The sequence below is a fragment of the Plectrocnemia conspersa genome, unplaced genomic scaffold, assembly GCF_051122295.1.
Source record: "Plectrocnemia conspersa isolate PC_06_02 unplaced genomic scaffold, ASM5112229v1 ptg000012l, whole genome shotgun sequence".
Classification (NCBI taxonomy): domain Eukaryota; kingdom Metazoa; phylum Arthropoda; class Insecta; order Trichoptera; family Polycentropodidae; genus Plectrocnemia; species Plectrocnemia conspersa.
The window spans coordinates 17,026,955-17,048,634 of record NW_028277176.1 but is presented as its reverse complement, the minus strand read 5'-3'; the positions used below and the strand labels follow the sequence as shown (position 1 = coordinate 17,048,634).

Below are 21,680 nucleotides of genomic sequence, written 5' to 3'. Positions count from 1 at the left end.
TATCTCCTTCATAATAAATACATACTATATTATCACATTATTAATCAATTTAAATTTGTAATAAAAATGCTTAATTAAAAAAACTAAATTTTGATAAATATATAAAAAGCAACAATTAATTACATGTTTTTGGTTCATCTTAAATTGTGACTAGTATTGCTCTCTCTCTTCGGTTTTGTAACCATTATTACGATTGTTGTTCCTATTATTCTGGTTTACTCTCCTGTTCTGATTGTAGTTGTTGTAATTGTTATTGTAATCATCGTTTCTGTTGTTTTGGTTGTAGTTGTTGTTGTTGTTGTTATTATTATTATTATTGTAGTCGTTGTTTCTGTTGTTTTGATGATTGTTGTTGTTATTATTATTATTTCCGTAATATGTCGGTTCTTGTTGCTGCTGAGATTGTCCTCCTTTTGCTGGTTCGGTATGTACAGTAGCCTATTTAAATGAATTTATAATATATTAATAATAATATAAGTAACATATAAATACAAATAAAATATACCTGGAAACCATTTTTGGGATCTGCCGTGTATTTAACGGTCCTCAAAGTACCATCAGCTTCAACCAGACTGTATTCTCCACGAACTACGTCACCATCTCTGGTTTCTTTATGATTTTGGTTATTGCCTGTAGTTGGATCTTCTACTCCATAAGAGTATTGGTAATCGGGCTTAGCCTGTATAAGAAAAAAATTGATACTTTTAATTTTATTTAGTGTAGGGATTATTCGTAGAAATTGTTTTGAGGACTAAGGAAGTAGTTATACAGATAGTTTGTTCGTTAAAATATATGTTGTAGTTTTTGTGCTAATAATTTTGATATGGTTTAGCAGTTGCACTGTTTAGAATTCATATAACATTTTAAATTTACTTAATTTTGAGTTAAGATGCAAAAAATAAATGTAAATCAATCAAACACATATCTGGACTGTTTGACAAAATCAAAATAAAAAGAACCGAAACAACAACCGGTGGTGTCATATAAATAAGTCACAAGTAACGACCGAATATGTGTCTATGTGCTGACCTCTGATTTAGTAATTTTATTACTTAAGTATTTTAATTTATATTGTGTTCGAAAGATCGTTTTTAAAAAATATTTCATAATTATAATTCCGATTGAGCATTATAAATTAGGTTTTCCTAGATTTTCCTAGTACCACGGATGAATAATTAAAATTGAATCTAGCTAATTCGTGCATATATTTGTAAGAATGATTGTAAACTGTCATAATAGCTTATACTTAGTCATTGATTGATACTCTAATGTTTCACTATTAAGTAGTTCTTAATTGTGTTTACGCCGTTCTAACGCATTAGACTAACGCCTCTCATATTGCAGCGAAATATTTACAACAAATAAACCATATCAAAACAATATCATCGCTCTATCCTTCGACCCATATATTTTATGCTCCTAACTATTTCTATAAATCAAATGATATTAAATTTATTAAGAAAGAATTCACTAAATGGCTAATTATAAGGATCCTATTAAAATTAAAAAAGCTACAGAAATGTTTTCTAAGCCTTTGCTGTTAATTAATTAGAGAACCCTATATTAGCAAAATACTAATCCGTCATCTCATACAGATAAAACAATAAAAATTATTATGCTCATAAAATCAAATTAGATATAAATTACTAGTTTATAATACCATAAGACATTTGTATTTTTATATATTTTTATAGTCTATAAATACATAATTAACACTCGTAAATACCCAATAAAAGTAAGTTATCCTTCCAATAAATGCTTCCAAAAAACATTACGAAAAATTTAATATAAAATATAGTAAATAAGTTTAAGTTAATAAAAATGTGTTATTATCATTCTTATAAAACTGAAACAAAAATATATTTTTAAAGAAAAAAAATGAGGAATATTTATGTAGGGTTTTAAATGGACAAAAGCTAGCTGATTCTTAAATACAGTCATAAAATAAAAAAGTCGTTATATTTCTCGCTACGCGGCTCTGTAATTTATTATAACTTTTTAAAAATGGTCGGATATTTAAAATTATATTATATTCATAAATAACGTTATTACTGGAACGTAAGAATAATTACTTTTTTTTAAGATCTTCATTAACTTACCACATAATCGAGAGTCTTGTAATGGGCGTACTTTTGAGTCTCTGGATTTATCTGTCCTGTCTTGTGATCGTATCCATAATCGGCATGTAGAGTAGCTGCCTGTCCTGTTGCAGGCTCAACTTTGATTTGTTGAATCTGACCACTGACTGGACCACTGAATCTATTGTAAGAATAACCTCCTTGATCGTCCTGGCAGTACACAGCAATGAAGAGCGATGCAATCGCTAAAAACTATTTTTATTTAAAAATAAAACATTATTATCAAAAATCACTGATATAAAATATTCAACTGATACACTCATAATCACCTTAATCGAGTGAGCCATTTTATACAAACTGCTTGTGTCTATAAATCGATATAATGCTTAAACAATGCACAGTGAACTGATGTCTGTTCGGTGGGGACTGCGATTTTTATACTGAAGTTTACAGATCGGCGATTATCTAATAGCGAGTTTAGGTACACACGATCGGCTCGCCACTTGCAAAATTGCATTCGTCGATTATTGGCAAAGAATTTTATTTTATAATAACGAATATCGATTTCGATCGTGAAAAAACGGAACGCACGCGAGCGCCGGGCGCACTCGACCGGAAACTTCGTAATGATTGTTCGAATCCAACAGCAAAACAGTAAGTAAATAAATAGTTGTAATGATGAAGTAAATACAAAGAAAAAAGTGTCAAGAGACATTGCGCGTAAGAGTTATTACTACAGACCAGAAGTAATTTGAATATAAAAGCTTGTTCTTATTTCCTTGTAAAAATCGAAAGCTCAGGAGATTACTTTTATACTGTATTTTCTATTTAATGTTAATAAATAAATATATTACAGCAATCTGAACCATTGTCTGTAAAGAAAAGAGTTTAGATGGTTTAGTTTAAAAAGATCTTCGTTTAAATACATTTATATAAAAAAGTTATTTATAAAATGGTGCACATGCGTCGGAATAGGTTGGGATAACGTAGTCCGTAAAGTCTAGATTGGCAACTCAGAGGCCGGGAGTTCGAGCCACAAAAAGGGTAATAAATCGTGTGTCGAAAATTTCAGACCGGTTGCAATTCATTTGGCACATACTAAGTTGTTTGATATAATTATTTACAGAAATATCGTCAATCACTGCCAGCAAGCACTAGTGGACCAACAACTCGGTTTTGGCTCGCGACGTTTCATAGATTAGTTCCTTCTATGACTTTCGAAGGTGGTGACAAAATGCTTTGATTCTAAAATACAGTTCGATGTAGTCTATACCGACCTTCAAAAAGTATTCGAAATAGTTTGTCATGCGTTTCTTCTTTATAAATTAAGCAGCTACATTTCTCTTAAGGTCTTTAAAGCTTTTTTTGAGTTACTGTCTGAGTTGAGTGACTGTCCTCATGAGCGTATGTAAGCTATGGTACTCGTCGCTCCAACAAGTATTTTGACATACATGCGGCAGTTAAGAACTCAGAATATTTATTATATGCTACTGTCCTGCAAATATTCGCACAAATTCAGATTTGCTCTCTTTAAAAAAATACATAAAGTCGCTGTGAAAGTGATTGATCGAATCTGACTACCTTTCAGCATTAGCAGGTGTCACGTTAATACATTTTCCAGATCTCCTTGTCCAACGGTATTCTTTTAAAGATTAGACAGAAATATTTCCCTTGATGAATTGGGAGTGAAGTTTGAACAGGGGTAAAGATTTTAACGGAAATAATAGTGTCAAAACGTTAATAATGTATATTTAAATAAGCATTCTAATTCCAGGTTATATTTTCTTCGGATGTCATTTTAAAAAATATTCTTTTTGCTAATTAAGAATGCCTTTATACAATTTTTACATTGTGGCAACATTTTTTTTGTCTTCAAAATATTTAGCTTGAAAACTGTTTTCCTGTTGTAACAAAACAGGCGCAAGCCCAATGTGTTACAACGGAGTAACTATCAAAATATATAGATGTAATATCTATCCGAAACACACACATTGTTACATCACGTTTTTGTGACAATGCCTAATGAAAGTCTGGGATTCAGAAACATGTAACAGTGCAGCTAAGATCGGTTTTTATTATTAATAACATGCTTATTATTTTAAATAAAAATTAGATTCCGCTACAGGAAAGAAAATATATGTATATATTTCTTTTATTTTTTAATATATTTTTAATATTTAAAGATCGCTTCACTGAGATTAAATTTTTTATCTTTCTATTTATGTCAGCCTTTGACGATATCAACGATACTAATTAAAAACGATAGTGAGTTGTTTCTTTAAAGTTAAATAATAAAAAAGAACAATGTTATAATTATAAGAACTACGATTTATTGGGAAAATGGAAGCAAAATGATTTTGACAGGTTTTTAAACTTATTAAGCAGTGACCTATATAAATGTCATATTATATTATAAAAACTCTTTTCATATTAAGCAGTTTTTTCATTATTCCATTGAAGAATATATATATATAAATAATATAATATAAGAAACGCCGTAATATATGCGGTTCAATTCACTTCAAGAATGCATTTTCGAAAGAAACCATCGTCACGCCCTCCATGTGTCTATTTTAACGATAAATCGGTAACTAGAAATATATATGTAGTTTATGAAGCGAAGAGCGAATAGTAATTAAAATATTACAAAAATTTGCATTGCATACTTATAGTATATGAATATTTATTTAGATACATTTAAATATAAACTTACATATAATACATATGTATATACAACAATTTTGAATCAAATGATTTTGAAAACCTATTTAAAAAGTGTACCATCATTAAATCATTACGAAAGTAATTGTAAACAATTATGAGTTTAGAAGTGACAATGGATAGCTACAAATTCATGACACTTTTTATATGTATATATAAATGGGTTTAACATGTAGTATGTATACCATAATCATTACCTAACATCGTTCATTATTTATAAATATAATTTACCTAAATTCCTTTCCATTTATTATTTTAAGTAAAAAATACAATATCAAATAATCATGTTTAAACGTTAGGGCTGATTTACACGCTGCCAGTTGCTGGCATGCCAGCTGGAAGTTGCCTGGCGGGTCACTGGCACGGAACGACTGGCATTCCAATCCACTGGCGCCTTACTCCTTAAAGCGCTACTCTTCTTACGCCGGTATTGTAGTAAGTAACACTCGCGTAGTGTGATGGAAGGGGGAGCTGGCGTGCCAGCAAAACAAAAATACCTATTAAATATATATTTCATTTAAAGGACAGCTATGAAAGCATAATTTTTATAATCCATAAATTGAAATAAAACATTTTGAGTGTATCTCATGTGACTCGGTAGACTTCTCAATCTTTATTTTTTCCCCGCCCACAAAATATTTTGGTCAATTAGCGAAAAGCATTTGACAGAGCAGTGAATAGAGTGCATGCTTTCAAATTAAAGTTCTCGGTTTCGAATTTCGCATAGTCCCACAATCAGTGGTGTAGTGGTAAATTAAATAGTGCTGGAGCGCTCATTTTGACCTAACCTCATAAATACGAATCAGTTCAGTGTGCCTTTTTGAGCACGCAGTAGCAAGAGCGCATACTGAGTGAGTATGTTTAATTATTGGAAAAGTTAATTTTGCTTTCTTAATTCCTGCAAATTATGCTTGAATATCAAGCATAAGTATATCGCTACAAAGAATATACTAAAAATCCTCAAATATTATTCCTCGATTGTTTAGCGTGCCCAAGAAGTAAAAAAATTACCAAGATAGAAAATTTTTTTTTTTTTAAAACGATTGTCGTTTATCTTAGAAAACATTTGATAATTAATAAAATGAAATAAATAATAATTCACGGATTATTTAATCAAGATTTTAATTTCTTAAATTTAAAAATTAAAGAAATATTTTTGAACTTGGAAATCGTTCGCGTGCAATCCAAATTTTCAAACGTGCCACCTCAGGCACGCGTGCCCTAGGTTCGCCATGCCTGTCCTAGACGCCTAAAGGTAGGGTTTTGGACCTCCTCAGCGCCGCGCCCCCGCAGCATCACGCCCCCACCAGAGCCACATCCCATAGGGCTGCGCGCCCTCAGCGCAGCGCCCCATCGGGGCTGCATCCCGTAAGACTGCGCCCCCATCGGAGCCGCGCACCCCACTCTAAGAGCCACGCCGCTTAGATTTGGGGCTGCACTCCAGCACCAATACCGTCAACTACCAACGGTACGATAGCAAAGATGTGGTGTGGAGTGTTACGGAAGTGGTGTCGTGGGTGGTTAACAAGGACTTGTCTAAAACATTACAACAAACTTAACCACCCCGACAGTGGCATTTCGAAATATGAAATATTTATGCAGCTCATGTCCCATCCTGAACATCGATAATTTTACCCAAGGGAACAAATTAATTTCGAAAACTCATTTTTACCGTGCTTACTGTGTTCAGTAAGCATGATAAAAATTATTGTTAGTCGTTACCTCTAATGAGCGTCTTAAAAATATTTTGCATCCTAAGGTGGTGATATTAATTCTTGAACAGAAATTTTAATTATATTTTTACTTTTGTTTATAAGAAAAATATTTTAATGTTAATATTATATAATGAACAAAATATAAAAAACAATTTTATACATTTGTAATATTTTGAAATAGATTTTTTAAATTGAAATTAATCAAACATATGTACCTGCTCACATTATATCGTGTTTAGGCCACTTTTAGTCGTTGCTTTGACAGCTATATACAATAAAAATGAGTCCCACGCCAAAAAAACGTAAAATTAAAAAAAATCATGATAGTATGAACTCTATCGATCGTTACTTGGCCACTAAACGAAGAATTGAACCAGAAACTAGCTCAGACCTTGTATCACCGATGAAAACGCTAAGGATTGACAAATCCACTCCAACAAAAATATCATCGTCGATCAAAACTGTCCGTACTCCAGTGTCTAATAGACTTAGCGAAATAGAAAGCAAAAGAAACCAGTCGTCTAAATTTATACAAGCTTGTGAAAAGATCATGTCAAAAGAATTTTACGACATAAAAGCAAGGTTGTGTTTAAACAGCGTTCCCGATTGCTGCATATATCCAAAAGAATGCGAGAATCGGCATGGAAAAGATATGGTATCTATTTTTATTTTTTGTCCTGAAATCAAAGTTTGTTAAATATTAATGCGTTACATTTTTAGACGCTTTCTTTGCTCACTTTTGAACAAATGGCCTTTAAAACTCCTAAAGATACCATGATGTGGAACGATGCACTGGACAACTTCAGAGATATATTGACACACAATAAATATCCAACAGTTGAATTAATGCATGACCTCATAGATATAACACTGGTAAGATCAAATTATTGTTACATTCAATTTGTGATATTACAATAATTACTTTATTGATTTTAGAACGCCCAAGAAACACAGTTCAATTCACATAAGCCACGAATGGTGGGGCAGAAATGCTTCAATACGTTTAAACTGATCATAGATACGCATTTACCGTGTCATAAAATCATTCGAAAGAATTATGCGGAATTTTTTACAAAACCGTTCATTAAAAAAATAAACTTTGAAGAAACTTCTATTAAGCCTGACAATGTGTTTGAATATGTATTAGATAGTATATGGACTGAATTACAGCCACATTCACCAAGCGGTCCCATAACTCATGTTCCTAAATATCGTGATCTAGCTGAAAAAGATATCTCGATTAACGAGGGATGTTCGTTGAAGAAAAACCGAGAATCATACAATGCCATGGACAGAAATGAGAGATTAACAAGATTATTTTTGATTTTAAATATGCTAGTTACGCTACTTGAATCAGACTTAGCAATTTGGATCACGAAGTGAGATATATAAATTGTATTTATTAATTTGCGTATCCATCACGTAATGAATGTATAATACTATTATTATTTTATATTTTTTAGACATATTCGTCGACCTTATAAACACATGATGGGACAAAGCAAACCATTGATGGCATGTATTCTGTGGAAAAATCAATTCGTTTCAGGATCTTTTAATAATATTTGTAACGATGCTCTTGAACTATACATAAATATTATCAAATACGATTTCCCCATGTCATCGATCAACATCTTCTTTGTACGTATCTAGTTATAAATTACCTTATAATTAAGCATCAATTGAAGTAATATAAAATTGATTTCAATATTACTATTTTATGATATCGCCTCAATCAATAAATTACCTCAGCGGAGACGGATTGACAACAAATTGCCTCAAATATTTTCCAAATAAATAAGCTCAAATCAAAAAAAATATTTACAGTGGTGGCCAACTTTGATTTTCATATCCAAAAAGGTGTATCAATCAAAAGTTGAAAATTTATTATTTCTATATTATAATATACATATTAAAGATACATGACAAATCCATAAATTATATACTAAATTTAATTTGACTTACATTAGCTCTGTTCTAACCAACTGACAACTGAAATTTAAGATGCTACTATATTTTTATGAATATTTTCTTTAAATAAGAATAAATTTTAAATGTAAGGTACAATAACTTAAAAAAAACTGACATCTATTATTAATAATAAACACTAATCTTGGCGACTTTTCTATATATAGAAATACCGCTCATGAATGTGGCTTTATAGCTCATAAAAAATAATATTTCTTTATATATTTCAGAGATTGATTAACGTCATGTTTAACATCTTTCAATTACATGATGAGCACTCCGTAAAATATCCGCTTATAGGAAAATCTGCTGTATCGTTTGCTACTGAAATGTATAAAATAATCGAAAGTAAGTTCATTTAATTAATTATATATTCTATAACTGTTTGTAATACACACTTTATTTATTTGCAGAACAAAATATTAAAGATGTCTTGATCATAATTGAAAAACTTAACTGTAAAGGATTAAAGCATCTTTTAGCTAAAACAGCTCTAAAAGATATTATGCAATCTAAAGAAGACAACTACAATAATTTAATGCTGGATATTTTTAGAAATACAACTTGGAGGGAAAAACGTTTTTATAGAGATAACTGCATAATAGATATGAAAGTTTCGAAAATTTTTGACAAGAAAATGGATCCCTTAAGCAAAATATTGACGAGATTTGAGGAGGTAAAAAATAAAAAAAATAGCTCAGGATTTCCATACTGCAACAATGATGATCTCAAAATGAACAAGACTGTTGTGAGTACGTCATATTTCATCAAACTAGTATATAATTCATTTGCATATTTTATTGATCTGTACAATGTTGAACGTATACATAATGAATATTGGTTAATGCATGTTAATGATACTAGCCAGGACAAAAATGTTAACGCAAAATTAAATAACACGAGAGAAAATGAGACAATACCATTAATAGATCTAAACGAAAATAGCATAAAGCATTATATGACCATTTTCAAATTTGTGAGAGAATTCGTGTACTTATACTTGAAGGTTAAAAAAGGAGGAACCTTAAATTATGACCCATTCGAAAACGTTATGATGCGCTTAAAATGCAGTTTGGATGCTAGTGATTCACAAAATAAAATATGCTAAAAAGGGTACATAAAGAAGCGTATACACGATTAATTTTATTAACTATGTCATTTTTTTATTTTATTTATAATAAAAAAGAATTAAAATCAATTGCGTTTTATTTTTTATATAAATCTAAAATACTGTTTGCCTTAATTTTTCCCCTCGTGTACTGAGGATGGTAACAAGAGGTCAATTAAGTAGACTAGTGTGAAGCAATTGCACAAGGATTTAGAAAAGTAAAAGATAGTGCTTTTGTATCTGACCACAGCGCAATAGCGTCGATAACCACGGGTCTTGACTGTAACAATTATAGTATGTATTGAAGTATCAAATGACTCCTGCAGTTTATATCGATATTTTTAGTTGTAATTTTTTTTCTAATAAATAATCTGCAATGGCTTACGTTGACTTAATGTTATTTTTTACAACATATTCGCCCAAGTATTTTTGGCGTAAAAATACTTATGCATATAAACTAATTCAGAGTTTTAATGCTGCTCACCTTTTTAATAGAAATCGCGTAAGCGTTAACACAGGAATTAATAAATACATTAATTAATTAGTGAAAAAGGTATTCTACACTATCTACGATATGTAAATATTTTGTAAAAAATATTTATTAATTATATCAGTATTTTAAAAATATTATTATCCACCTGAATGAAATAATAAATATTTTAGGATAAAAAAAATATGTAAATATTGGCATGGCCACGAAACGAAGTGTTAAGACTAATAACAAAGCATCGCGAGTCGGACCTATCACCTGGGTCATTGCGCTGTCAACTCTTCGTCGCGCGTATCGCAGTTTTGGATCGTTTGCGCTCAGTCAGCGATGTATACAAAGGGGAAATATAAACAAAACTGCCGTTTTCGTTCCGTCGCGTAGTAGCGGCGGCGGCGTCGACGCGCTCGTCCGTCATTTTTTACACGATTTTTACACGATTTTGAATGGCTCAAAGTCGAACGGGTAATAATGCACGAACACATAGCGCTTTATGTCATTCTTTCGGTAGTGGTCGTCTCCGAGTGCGGGTGCAAGTTCGGCGGGCGTTCGCAATGTTATAACGAATATGACGGCGCCGAGTTCGCGGCGTGTAGTTTCGTGCGAGAGGACACCAGACTAGAATACGTTTCTGTCGATAGCGAAAACGCAGAGTACGAAGTGTCGTTCGTGTCGAATAATAACAGTTGCAGGTACGACAGCTACGATGTGATAGTCGATTGGTATCCTGACGTCGAAGACGATTCCTCGTGTACGAACAGGAAAGGGGTCAACTTGAGAGGCGACCGCACTTTGCATAACATTCGAATAGACGCCAAACAAAATGCGCTTTGCTCGCAGGTGAATATATTAAAAATATTAATATTCATTCTATGGCGCATGACATTTGTCGCTTGAGCGACACCAAATGTTGCCACTACGAAAATATATCTACTTACTGTCAAATAATCTAATTAGAACATATGACTAACTAACATTAATCATTTTATTATATTGATTAGGATTGCATGCTGCGCGAGGAAAAATCTCAGATAAACTCATTAAAAAGTAAAATGAAACAGTCAATTTTAATTTGCTAACCTAAACAACAAAACAAAAACTGTTTTTATGATAGAGCATTACAATAGTCAAACAATATGTCCATTTTTTTAACATAAAAAACGTAAATAAAACAATAAAAATAACTTATATAATATGTACGGAGTAATAATTTTATTTTATTTTTAATAATGAAAAACGTCAGATTTTAGATTTTATAAATCAAGTACAAGATTTGCAAATTATCTAACTTAAAAACTGGATTTAATGAGACCCAAAACAATTAATTATTTTATTGGTTTGACTCAAGTACAAAAGATAGCAAATTACTAATTATATAATGTATACGTAATTATAATATTTGTATGCTTCGTTTTTTACGAATTTCGATAATCGATACTGTCGCAAATATATAAAAATCCATGCAAAAATGTATCTAATTGATTTTGTAAAAACGCTGTCAACCTTAATTTTATAAAATCCATTATTTATTATTCTAAAATTTCTTACAAATTTATTGATATTAGGCTGATTAGTTTCGTAATTAAATTTGAAATCTTCTACTATCTAGGCTATTATTTTTAAATTTTTAATTTTTTTCTAGGTCTATATTAAAAGATATTCCAATATTAATTTTTAGATTTCAGATACGGCCAGATCATCATATAATTTGAGTTACTGTTACCACTAAAACTACTTCATGTCAGATAGTTTTTTCAGCAGACTTTAGCGTTAATGATTTTATGCTACGAAATGCCAACACTAATATTTTTTATACAATCCTAAACGGTGACGCTTATCCACATGTCAGTGGTACTTTGCATATTATCAGTATGATGAAGATTTAGAATTTTTCATAAGGTATATTTTACATGTCTAAACATGCATAACGTAAACGGGTTATTTTCGTAACGATTAAAATTAAACATTACCTACACATGTTGTGTTAATCTGAAACTTGACTGTGTACATCAAAATATAGATGCAAATTATTTGACTGTAAACTCGTAACTGTAGGTATATCGCGTCACAGTGTGTATATTACTATAATAACTATAAAATTATATGTAAATTATTAATAGACGTGAAAACCGGTTTTGGAAAGCTCAAACCGAGTAGCTTCATTCCTAACTCGATATTGACGTGACATTGCTCCTCTTCAATACATTTCGTTTCTTGATTTGTTAAATTTGTAAATTATATGCAAGATCAGCAAAAAGAATTATATATCATGCACTGAAAACTAGATTTATTCCATGATTACTAACCAGTTATGCTTCTTGAAGATGCAAATAATGTAACTCCAAGACGTTTAAAAACATAATAATTCAATGCAACTGGGTAGAGCGTATAAAAAAAGATACTACAAAGGCTAACAAGATAATAAATTCTCTCATATTCGACAAAAAAAAATATACTCCACAATATTTTCATTTCTATTGAAATGACAAATACAATAATATGTTAGTTAGTGTTTTTTTATCACTTTTTTTATTCTGTACTTGTAAGGTGGTGAATAGATTGCCTAGCATACCAAGCCTTCCAAAATTCTCTAAAATTGTTCATATTTACACGGCCAGTATCTGAGATCCAATTTAATGCTTCGAAAAACGCTTATTTCAATAGCGACATGTTAGTTGTATGATCTAAATTCATTGTGAAAAATTAACTATTAAATACAATTTTATTCTGATGCTCGTTTTTGTATTAGGCGTATTATTTTTTTTATCAATATTTGAGCTTGAATAACAAGAAAAATATATATATTAAAAATAATATTTAAAAATGTAAATATAAAATTAATGCAAAGTTTGTCACATTGAATCAATGTGAGTTTTGAATCAGAGGTAGTAATCCCTTTAAAACTTATCCAACACATATGGTATATAATTTATTCCATATGGATATTTTTATTATAAATACTTGTACAATTAAAATATTGTTGTCATGAAGTTTTCTTCACATCTCAATAAGGAAAATTCGTCTAATATAATTTTTTATAGCTCTATGTGTAAGATTTATATGATGAAACGTTATTTAATAATGCTATATTAATGTCTTCACACATTCATAGTTTTAGTTTTTTTCTTTATAATGCTATCTATGTATCATTAGTTAAAAAAAAATATTTTTATAGGTCAAGCTCAACTTCTGTTTGTTATATTGGATGAAAGGATGTTATTCGTTCACTGTCGAGCCGTCTGTGAGTTCCAGTTCGCATCCCTCTGTGAAACATTTCGTTTGGTTGTTGAATAACCATACTATTGATGATTTTCAAATTCCATTACCGACTTTCAGCTTTATGAATACAGCGTGAGTATTTTAAGATACAATTTTCAACATATACCTGCAATTGAGTTAGACTTAACCACTTCATGCTTATGAACTAGATAAACTCGCGCGGCACATGTGCCAATTCACACCAACCCAAGTGACACTCGCGTGTTTCGACTTGTCTGCATTATATATGATAAATAAACGAAACATGCTTGCTAGTTGCCACTTGATGCTTGGTGGAGATTTATACATATCGCTTCTTCTGCTTTACCTTATTTACGTGTTGTATTTGTAACCATTTTTCTTTTTAAATTATGTAAAAAGTGTTAATATAAAATAATATAACAAAACAAAAATTCTGATATTTTTAGTTAAAAATCCTGAACATGAAGTGGTTTATGTTACTGATATTCTCTGAAAAACAAGTTTTTTATACTATTTCATTATAGAAATAGATAAATTATTATTTTACTTTCACACATAAATAATAATTAAAAAAAATTACACACTGAATTCAACCGTTATATTCTATTCTGAAATGTATATTTTTACGTATACATATATTTTTATTTTTGTTTTGTAGATTTTCTTCTCATATTTTATTTTGAAATAGTTTCACTAGTAAAATAGCATATTTGTTAAATCAATAAGAACTTTGATCTCCGATCTGGTGGTGATTCTTATCAATTAACCAACATGTTTATTATTTGTTCATAGTTGTAATTGATTTCATTTAATTCCAGAAAATATCTCGAGATTAAATGGAAATTCCCACCCAGCGTGATAAACCAAGAACCATTCAAATACTCCGTGTTTATATTTTCAGACGTAAGTATAGCAATACTATGTTTTATTTTGATCTTGACCTCGAAATTCACTGTTTTATAATCAATGTGAACCTATAATTGTCACACCATTGCAAACATATGCTACTGGTGTATGTTTTATATTCGTCGATTGTAAAGTGTGACCTCCTTGCCACTTTTATATACAAACTGATTAAGGTTTTGCATTCAATTGTGTTTAGTGTGTTTCAATGATGAATATTTATCGGAGTAATGAAATATATATTTTTGGACAGAATAACATTGGGTTTTATGGCACTTAAAAAATGAAAACAGCTAATTAAAATAAAATAGATTATTTTCTGATCAACCAAATATTTTCTGAGATCTATCTTATTATGAAACAGCTGTACTATTTAAAAAAACTCTTATTATTATTTACGTTTTTCCTTATATGGTGATTTTGTTACAATTAAATATGTATTTTGCCTCTCATTTTTCTTCAAATGTCTTTATCTAATATATTTTTTTCAAAGCTATAATGTATAAATTATAATATAAATTACTCAATTGAGGAAAAGATTTGCAAGGTTTTTTAGAATATTATTTTCTTAATATATTACATTAACCCTCAATAAAATATGTTTTAATTTAGAACTCTTTCCTGTTATGGGTTTTTACAAAAATAACAGCATTTGACATAAGGTTCATTTTTTAACCCTGGTTTCCTAGAGGTAAATAATCTTTATAATTGCAGAGTAAATTATATCAATTATCAGTCGACATCACTGAAAACTGTTCGTTGATAAATACTGAAATTAGATGTGCACGCGAAAATTTGCCAGCAGGAAACTATATGACCAGTTTTAAGCTCTTGGATGATTGGAAATGCAATTCTCCCGGAAATTTATTTGGACGATGCTCTTGGAATGCTCCTTGCGGTATGCAAGTACCTTAGATATTAAAATAAACAATTATTTTATTCTTACCATGTTTTCATTTAGAACGGATTATACGTCTCAACACGTCGAGGCATGAACAGATATTTCCTACACAACAATATGAATGGTACAGCGGTGTGATAACGGGTCTTATTATATTCACCGTGTGCATGCTGCTGCTGGTCAGTTGGGTGTACTATAGACGGAAGATAACACAACGCGACTGGCAAAAGACGTTCAATAATAATTTATGCGCTAACGACATATGTAAAATAAACGATAAAGACAAAATCAAAGGCATATTTTTATTGTACGCCAGAGATTGCGATGTTTTCATGGATCTGATGATGAATTTTAGAAGCTTACTTTCCAAGATGAGCGGATGCAGGGTATTTTTTTTTAATTTATGACAAGTTTAAGAATATGTTAATAAAAATAAATATTTCATGTAGTGAATAACTTGCCTAAAGTTCTAAGTCCTTAAAAATTCTCAGAAATTGTTCCTATGTACACAGTCAATACCTGAGAGAAAATTTATATTTTCGAAGAATGCGTATTTTAAAACCAACATTTTAATTAAACGGTTGACACTCTTAGAGATGAAGTAATAGTGACATGATTTTTCTAGAATTTCTTGTTGTTTTTGCTGAAAAACTGTTAATTAATATAATATTAATACAAGGTTTGCCACATTCTGAGTCAATGTGATTTTACAATTTGTTTAATACGCACTTTGTACTATTTAGAAAACTGGTCTATGCATGAGTTATATAAGGAAATTAATTAAGTGTAGTGGTTTCTTTTATCTTATAAAAATCCAACAAATATAATTTATATTATTTATTGTACAATTAACATGTTCTTATCATTACATTTTTCTTGATATCTCTATGAGGAAAATTCATTTAATACAAATGTTTATGTTTTTAGGTATATGATTTATATGATGAAACGTTATTTAACGAGATATCAATGTCTCCACATGAATGGGTGCAGTATTTAATACAAAATTCCGAAATAAAGGTTGTGATAGTAGCCACTGAATGTGCTAATATTTTATATAATAGTCTTATGAGATATTATTCTAATCCATCTAACGAAGGTATGTTTTCCATTATCGTATAATAATATAGAATGTATAATTTATTATAATTATTATTTTAGTTGATGGCAATCTGGGATATATGCAATATTACAACTATCCAAACTTTTTGGATAGCCTTGTTATACATGCCTTAAAATTAATATCATTTGATATTACGCCGACGCCTTATCATAAATATTTTGTTGTTCGGTATGTTTTATATTGTATAATAAATAAAAAAATATGTTAAATATGATTATAGTTAATGTTCTTATTTCAGTTTTTCAAAGTTTAACAAACAAGCAGGTTATTTGTCTCACATAAATCCTTTCAAGAGGTTCGATCTACCTGACTGTCTTGATGCCCTTCGAGACAATCTCATGGAACATTCTCAATCGAATATGAACGATGATTGGAGTGACTCTTGCTCGGACATGCATTTAAATTACAACGAAATCGACAAAGCTACCCTTACCAAGTGCATTAAATTCTTACAAGAGTTTGTTAAAAATCATCCCGATTATTTAACAGACGAATTATTGAACTCTGAAGTGATATGCAAAAATGTGTTTAAAAACTAACTCTGGGCCCGTTTTTGGGTCGTTGATTGAAGTTGTTACCTGTATTTAGTTAAGTTAACTTAACCGATGCTTGCCAGAACTGTCCAAAAATTCAGTTTTAGGTAAAACATATATTGATACAAAGTTGGCAGTATTTTTTATAATTGAGTGTAGCTATGCAGAATGTTGTTTATTTATTATGTATGAAACATAAGTTTCAATACAACAACTCGTTTGTTTACATTATCGTTGATTCAGTACCACACATGCTTAATATTGACTCAGCTAATAACATAATTCGGTCATCTTATCAAAACGATAGTTGTCATCAGAATAAGAGTAACGCCTGAGTTGTCACATTTCACTATTTAACTGTTTTTGGCCCTATGACATAAGTATCTTGTTAATGCAAATTAATAATATTTAAGTAATTTGCCATTGACATTTTTGTGAAACGTGAATTATAATGTCTACTAGAATATATTTCGAAGGGGAATTGAAACGAAAAATTATAATCCATTTACCGTGTTATTGGGGAGTCTACTGTACTATTGTTTTTCAATCGAGCTGAAATATAATATGAATACTTATTACTGAAAAATATCAGTAAAAGTATAGCGTTATACTCGCATGTGAATAATTAACTTCATTTACACTTATTTTTTTTATAATGATTTTTTTGCATAACTATGCTCAATCTTCAAGGAATGAATGTCATACTTTGGTTGCATAGATAATGTAAAATCTTGCTTTAATTGCTTAGAAATACTAATTAATATGTAATTATGGGAGTAAAGGGTAAAAAATCTTTAAAGTTATAAGAATTATTTATGAACTGTGAAAGTGTGTATTATGTAATATTTAATTAAGTAAGTGTTAAAATATATTAATCATGTATGTGTGTGTGTATATTTTTTATAACAATGTTATTTTATATAATGTTATATTTTATAATAATTATAATTTTATTACAATAATAAATAGTTAATATTTTACATAGTAGATTTGTTTTTTTTTAATTATTTAGTTTATCTTTGGATAAAATTTATTGGAGAGTTATAGAAAAAATACTTTTATGTTGGATCTCAGATGCCTTCTTTAGTTAATTGAAAAATAACCGGGATTTTTAGTAATATTATGATTGTTTACTGTTTTTATTCCGACAAAAAATAATATGTCAAGACGATAACATCAAAACTATGATTCATTAAACCTTTTGAGCTTTTTCAACTTCTAGAAATATTAATAATCTACGTCAAACTATTCGTTCTTGTATGCAGTATTTCAACAACACTGTTAATCCAGATGATTGTGATGAAACATATGAACATTAAGATAAAGAAACTGAAAGGATTACTTATGAAGATATATTTTTAGATTCCTAAAATATGGAAATGTTTGAGAACGATCATTATTCTCTGTAAAATAATCTTGTCCTGACCAAGATGTCAAGGCGATTATTTTTATATTAAGCAATGTTATGTAGCTATATATTATTATTATTGTGTAACAATTTTTAAGTCAAATTATAGCTTAAATATTTACTATAAATACGTAAAGTTCTCGTAGTCCTGTCTGCATCAGAAGAATCGTGTCGTCTCCAAAGATCAGGTAGAACTCAGGATTTCAGACATAATAGCTGGAACAGCAACTGTTTTCTCTGTCAATGGCTGGTTTAGCTCCACTTATTTCGAATTAGAATGAACTCTCTTAACTCTCTCCCAAGTCAGTTATCAGATGAATGTCATGCACTTGTTCTGACTGGAAGTTTTCTTGCTCGCCCACTCTCAATGCGCGGGTCCAATTACAAAAATTTATGGGCGTAATTGGATTTGTTTATTTCCATTAACTTTCTTATTACAATAGTTTTTGAACAGGTGTATATTTGGCAACCCTGCACTTATCATTTCGTATTTAATTTGCTGCGTTTGTCAATGCAATACAATAGTATTTGTATCCGTAAAGATTCCGAACGGCTGATGGGGGTGTTATTAGCTAATCCCTTGGATCTCTGATCGCCCCCACATACAAAGTTCACTTGTCGACGAGTCGTAAAGATTAATAACATTTTTTTTTCTTTTAACGGATATTGCGACAAGTTTTTGTTTTACGGTCAACGTTGATAGTCGCCATTATCCCAACATTCTTCTAAAATAGAATGTTAAAGATATTGTGTAGAAAATTTAGATTCTTTAAAGAAAATATAAAAAATAGGAAGAAAAATATTAAGAATGTGGAACAATAATAGCTCATCTCATCCTAAATGAAAAAATAGTTTAAATTATATAAGTAAATATAGAAACTGTTTCTGATGTAAAATATAAATTTTACAAAATCTACTACTTGTTCATATTCCAATGTCAACTGAAATTAAATAAAAGCAGAAGGAGAAGTACTAGCTTTAATTAAAAAATATATATAAATGAGCAAAATAATAAGTACTAAAAACTAGATAGCTAAGCCCAAAATGTAAAATTAATGCTGTTATTAATTTATTTACAAACTGAAAGGGTTACTATAAAAGACTTTTAAAATATATCTTTTGGACTTATTATATGGATAAAATACACTCAAATGTGTGTTCTAAATTTATATATTGAATCCTTCTCATAATTTAGATTTTTATTAACAGACATGAATACAGTAAGAATTAAAAATTATAATATTATCAATTGTATATAAACTTACATCTGCATACGAAAACTTTAACAAAGATGCAGAATGATTTTAGATACATTTAAAATAGGACAGAAATAATGGACATACATAACACGTCGCTGGCAACGTTGCCCGCATCAATAGCAACTGAACGTCTTTTTGACAACAGGAATAATTTTAATGAAGCGCAGTGCTAATTTGAAGTTTAAAATACTATTACTTAAAAAATAAAACAAATAGTATTGAATTTTTTTCATTATTTTTTGAATATATTTTTGGAAACTACTTATTAAATATAATATTTTCTTGTTTGAAGCAAGCTTGTGCGTAAATCTGGAATCAATCCGACCATATGAGGTGAGATCAAAAATAACCATAATTTTTTTATCCCATACTACTTATTTATTTTTCAGTATTGATATTTTTTTTTCAGTGTCTGTAATAAATATAATACACATATTCAAGCAACATGATTTGACAATTGCTTAACAATTTATTTACGATAGTTTTGAAACAATATTTTGTATTAAATGTGCAAAATTGATAGTGATTCGGCGATTACTAAACACAATATCTTTATTTTTCCCGTTGATGCGCTAGCCCTCTTGTAAACGTTTATATTTTGTCGGATAAATTGTCGCCTGTTGGCAAAGAGACGCATATTAGTCACTGTAAAAGATTTGTTAAATGTTATATAGTTACATTTTACAAAAATATTGTGATATGGGGCCGGTCGCCGAGGCGTCGCGACCGGCCGTCGCTCTTTCTCCGCGTCCTTCGAGCAAGTGCTCGTTCCCGCCACACAGTATTGCCAGGGATCTGCATTTGGCTCCAGTCTAACTACCATAAATAAATTCCCTGCAGTACCATTCATTAACATTTTCTTAGAATATAGCCTTCTCCAACATTTGCTCAACTTTAATGCACTTTATTTTACTTTTAATGCATTTTTAAAATAAAGATATTGCTAGGCTATCAACCATAAACTACGCGATCAAAATTACTAAAAGTTGACATGTGCATCATAGACAGTGTTACCAACGTGGAATATCAGTATGAGCTTAACCAAAAACGAATAGCGCGCGAAATTCAAAAATTGTCGTTATCACATTTTGTATAGTTTATAAATTTAATTCCATGTAAGTATGTGATAATCATATAAAAACATTTGTACAAAATATATCACTCTTAATCCTTAACAAACATTACATTACACAATTTAATGAAGTTAATCATCCAAATAATAAATATGGTTCTATACATATCTAAATCAATTTAATGTATTATTTTAAATACAAAGAGTAAGGATTAAACCACATCTTTGTAATGTTATTTTTTACATCACAGCGAGATAAAAAATGGCATAGTGAGCCACCACAATGGTGCTTCTGTATTATTGTTACGCTCAAGGTCATTCGAGTACGATGACACGATGTCGAGATTGATTGTTCAATCATACCGTATGCTTATGTCAATATTTTTTAATGACAATACTACCTCCATACTACTACGTAGTAAGTTTTCGAATTTACACTTCGATTTTCCATTCTATAAACATAGAACGTTTGTGGGACTTAGTTCGAGTGACCGTGTCTCGTTCGACACCGTTCGTGCGAAAAATAGTATGTATTATTGCAATTTGCAAATAAATTTAAAATTAGTTTCACGTTGTGGAATATTACTTTCGATGCGAGGTTTTTGTGTGCGAGTTAGTTGGACGTGGCGTTGTACGCACGTCAGTTCTAACGTAATAGTCATTTTGTTTCTGCAGGAAAACTATTCGTCTTAATTTGAACGCGGGCGAAAAATAAAGTTTTAACGGCACTTTTGCTTTTTCTTGTCATCCAAAAAAGGACAGTCTCTACATTACTTCAATTTAATTTCGTTTCGTTTTCGGTCGTGCAACAACTCCAAATTTAAAATTATCAATAGCTAACAATAAAATTAATTTATAACGTTTTATGTTATAAATTAATTTAAAATTTTAAAAAAGTTTGTTTTATATACTGTAAAAATGTGATAATGACTCAAGTTTTTCTTTATAAAAATATATTAATTTAAAACCCTAACTGCATAATGATATTATTGATTGGGTTATTTATTATTGTAAATCTTCCAGTACAACATGACAGACGTTAGTCCAGAATATTATAATGGGATAAATACAAAGTGAGTAAAGGGTGAGATACTAGACTGAGATCAAAGTCTGTAAATTAGTACAGTCAATAAATGCCATTATGCACGAAATAGCTCGATTTTA

The 21,680-nt window shown here is 30.1% G+C and overlaps 3 protein-coding genes and 1 long non-coding RNA gene across 6 annotated transcripts; 2 read left to right on the top strand and 2 right to left on the bottom strand.

Moving 5' to 3' along the window:
- Positions 1 to 69: 69 nt before the first annotated feature.
- LOC148228425 (uncharacterized) lies at positions 70 to 2,515 on the bottom strand. Its single transcript, XM_088199995.1, has 4 exons — positions 2,408 to 2,515; positions 2,100 to 2,330; positions 506 to 679; positions 70 to 438 (listed from the first exon to the last, which is right to left on the bottom strand). The coding sequence occupies exons 1-4, from the start codon at positions 2,423 to 2,425 to the stop codon at positions 151 to 153; spliced, it is 711 nt and encodes a 236-aa protein (XP_088056121.1). The 5' UTR covers positions 2,426 to 2,515; the 3' UTR covers positions 70 to 150.
- Positions 2,516 to 6,756: 4,241 nt separating this feature from the next.
- LOC148228424 (uncharacterized) lies at positions 6,757 to 9,980 on the top strand. Of its 2 annotated transcripts, none has more exons than XM_088200012.1 (6): positions 6,757 to 7,169; positions 7,235 to 7,387; positions 7,451 to 7,893; positions 7,978 to 8,155; positions 8,713 to 8,830; positions 8,896 to 9,980. In XM_088200012.1, the coding sequence occupies exons 1-6, from the start codon at positions 6,795 to 6,797 to the stop codon at positions 9,588 to 9,590; spliced, it is 1,962 nt and encodes a 653-aa protein (XP_088056138.1). In that variant the 5' UTR covers positions 6,757 to 6,794; the 3' UTR covers positions 9,591 to 9,980. The 2 variants fall into 2 exon arrangements, with proteins under 2 accessions (XP_088056138.1, XP_088056139.1); XM_088200013.1 differs by lacking the exon at positions 8,896 to 9,980 and adding an exon at positions 8,267 to 8,374.
- Positions 9,981 to 10,297: 317 nt separating this feature from the next.
- On the top strand, positions 10,298 to 17,764 carry LOC148228423 (uncharacterized). The gene is made up of 8 exons (XM_088199453.1): positions 10,298 to 10,917; positions 13,253 to 13,428; positions 14,136 to 14,220; positions 14,935 to 15,118; positions 15,182 to 15,507; positions 16,049 to 16,220; positions 16,283 to 16,412; positions 16,483 to 17,764. Exons 1-8 carry the CDS (start codon positions 10,549 to 10,551, stop codon positions 16,781 to 16,783), a joined length of 1,743 nt encoding a protein of 580 aa, XP_088055579.1. The 5' UTR covers positions 10,298 to 10,548; the 3' UTR covers positions 16,784 to 17,764.
- Positions 17,765 to 17,842: 78 nt separating this feature from the next.
- LOC148228422 (uncharacterized) lies at positions 17,843 to 21,122 on the bottom strand. Of its 2 annotated transcripts, none has more exons than XR_015811642.1 (3): positions 20,918 to 21,122; positions 20,123 to 20,260; positions 17,843 to 20,061 (listed from the first exon to the last, which is right to left on the bottom strand). It is a non-coding gene; the product is annotated as an uncharacterized LOC148228422 (long non-coding RNA). The 2 variants fall into 2 exon arrangements; XR_015811641.1 differs by having other exon boundaries at positions 20,123 to 20,256.
- Between the last annotated feature and the right edge of the window lie 558 nt (positions 21,123 to 21,680).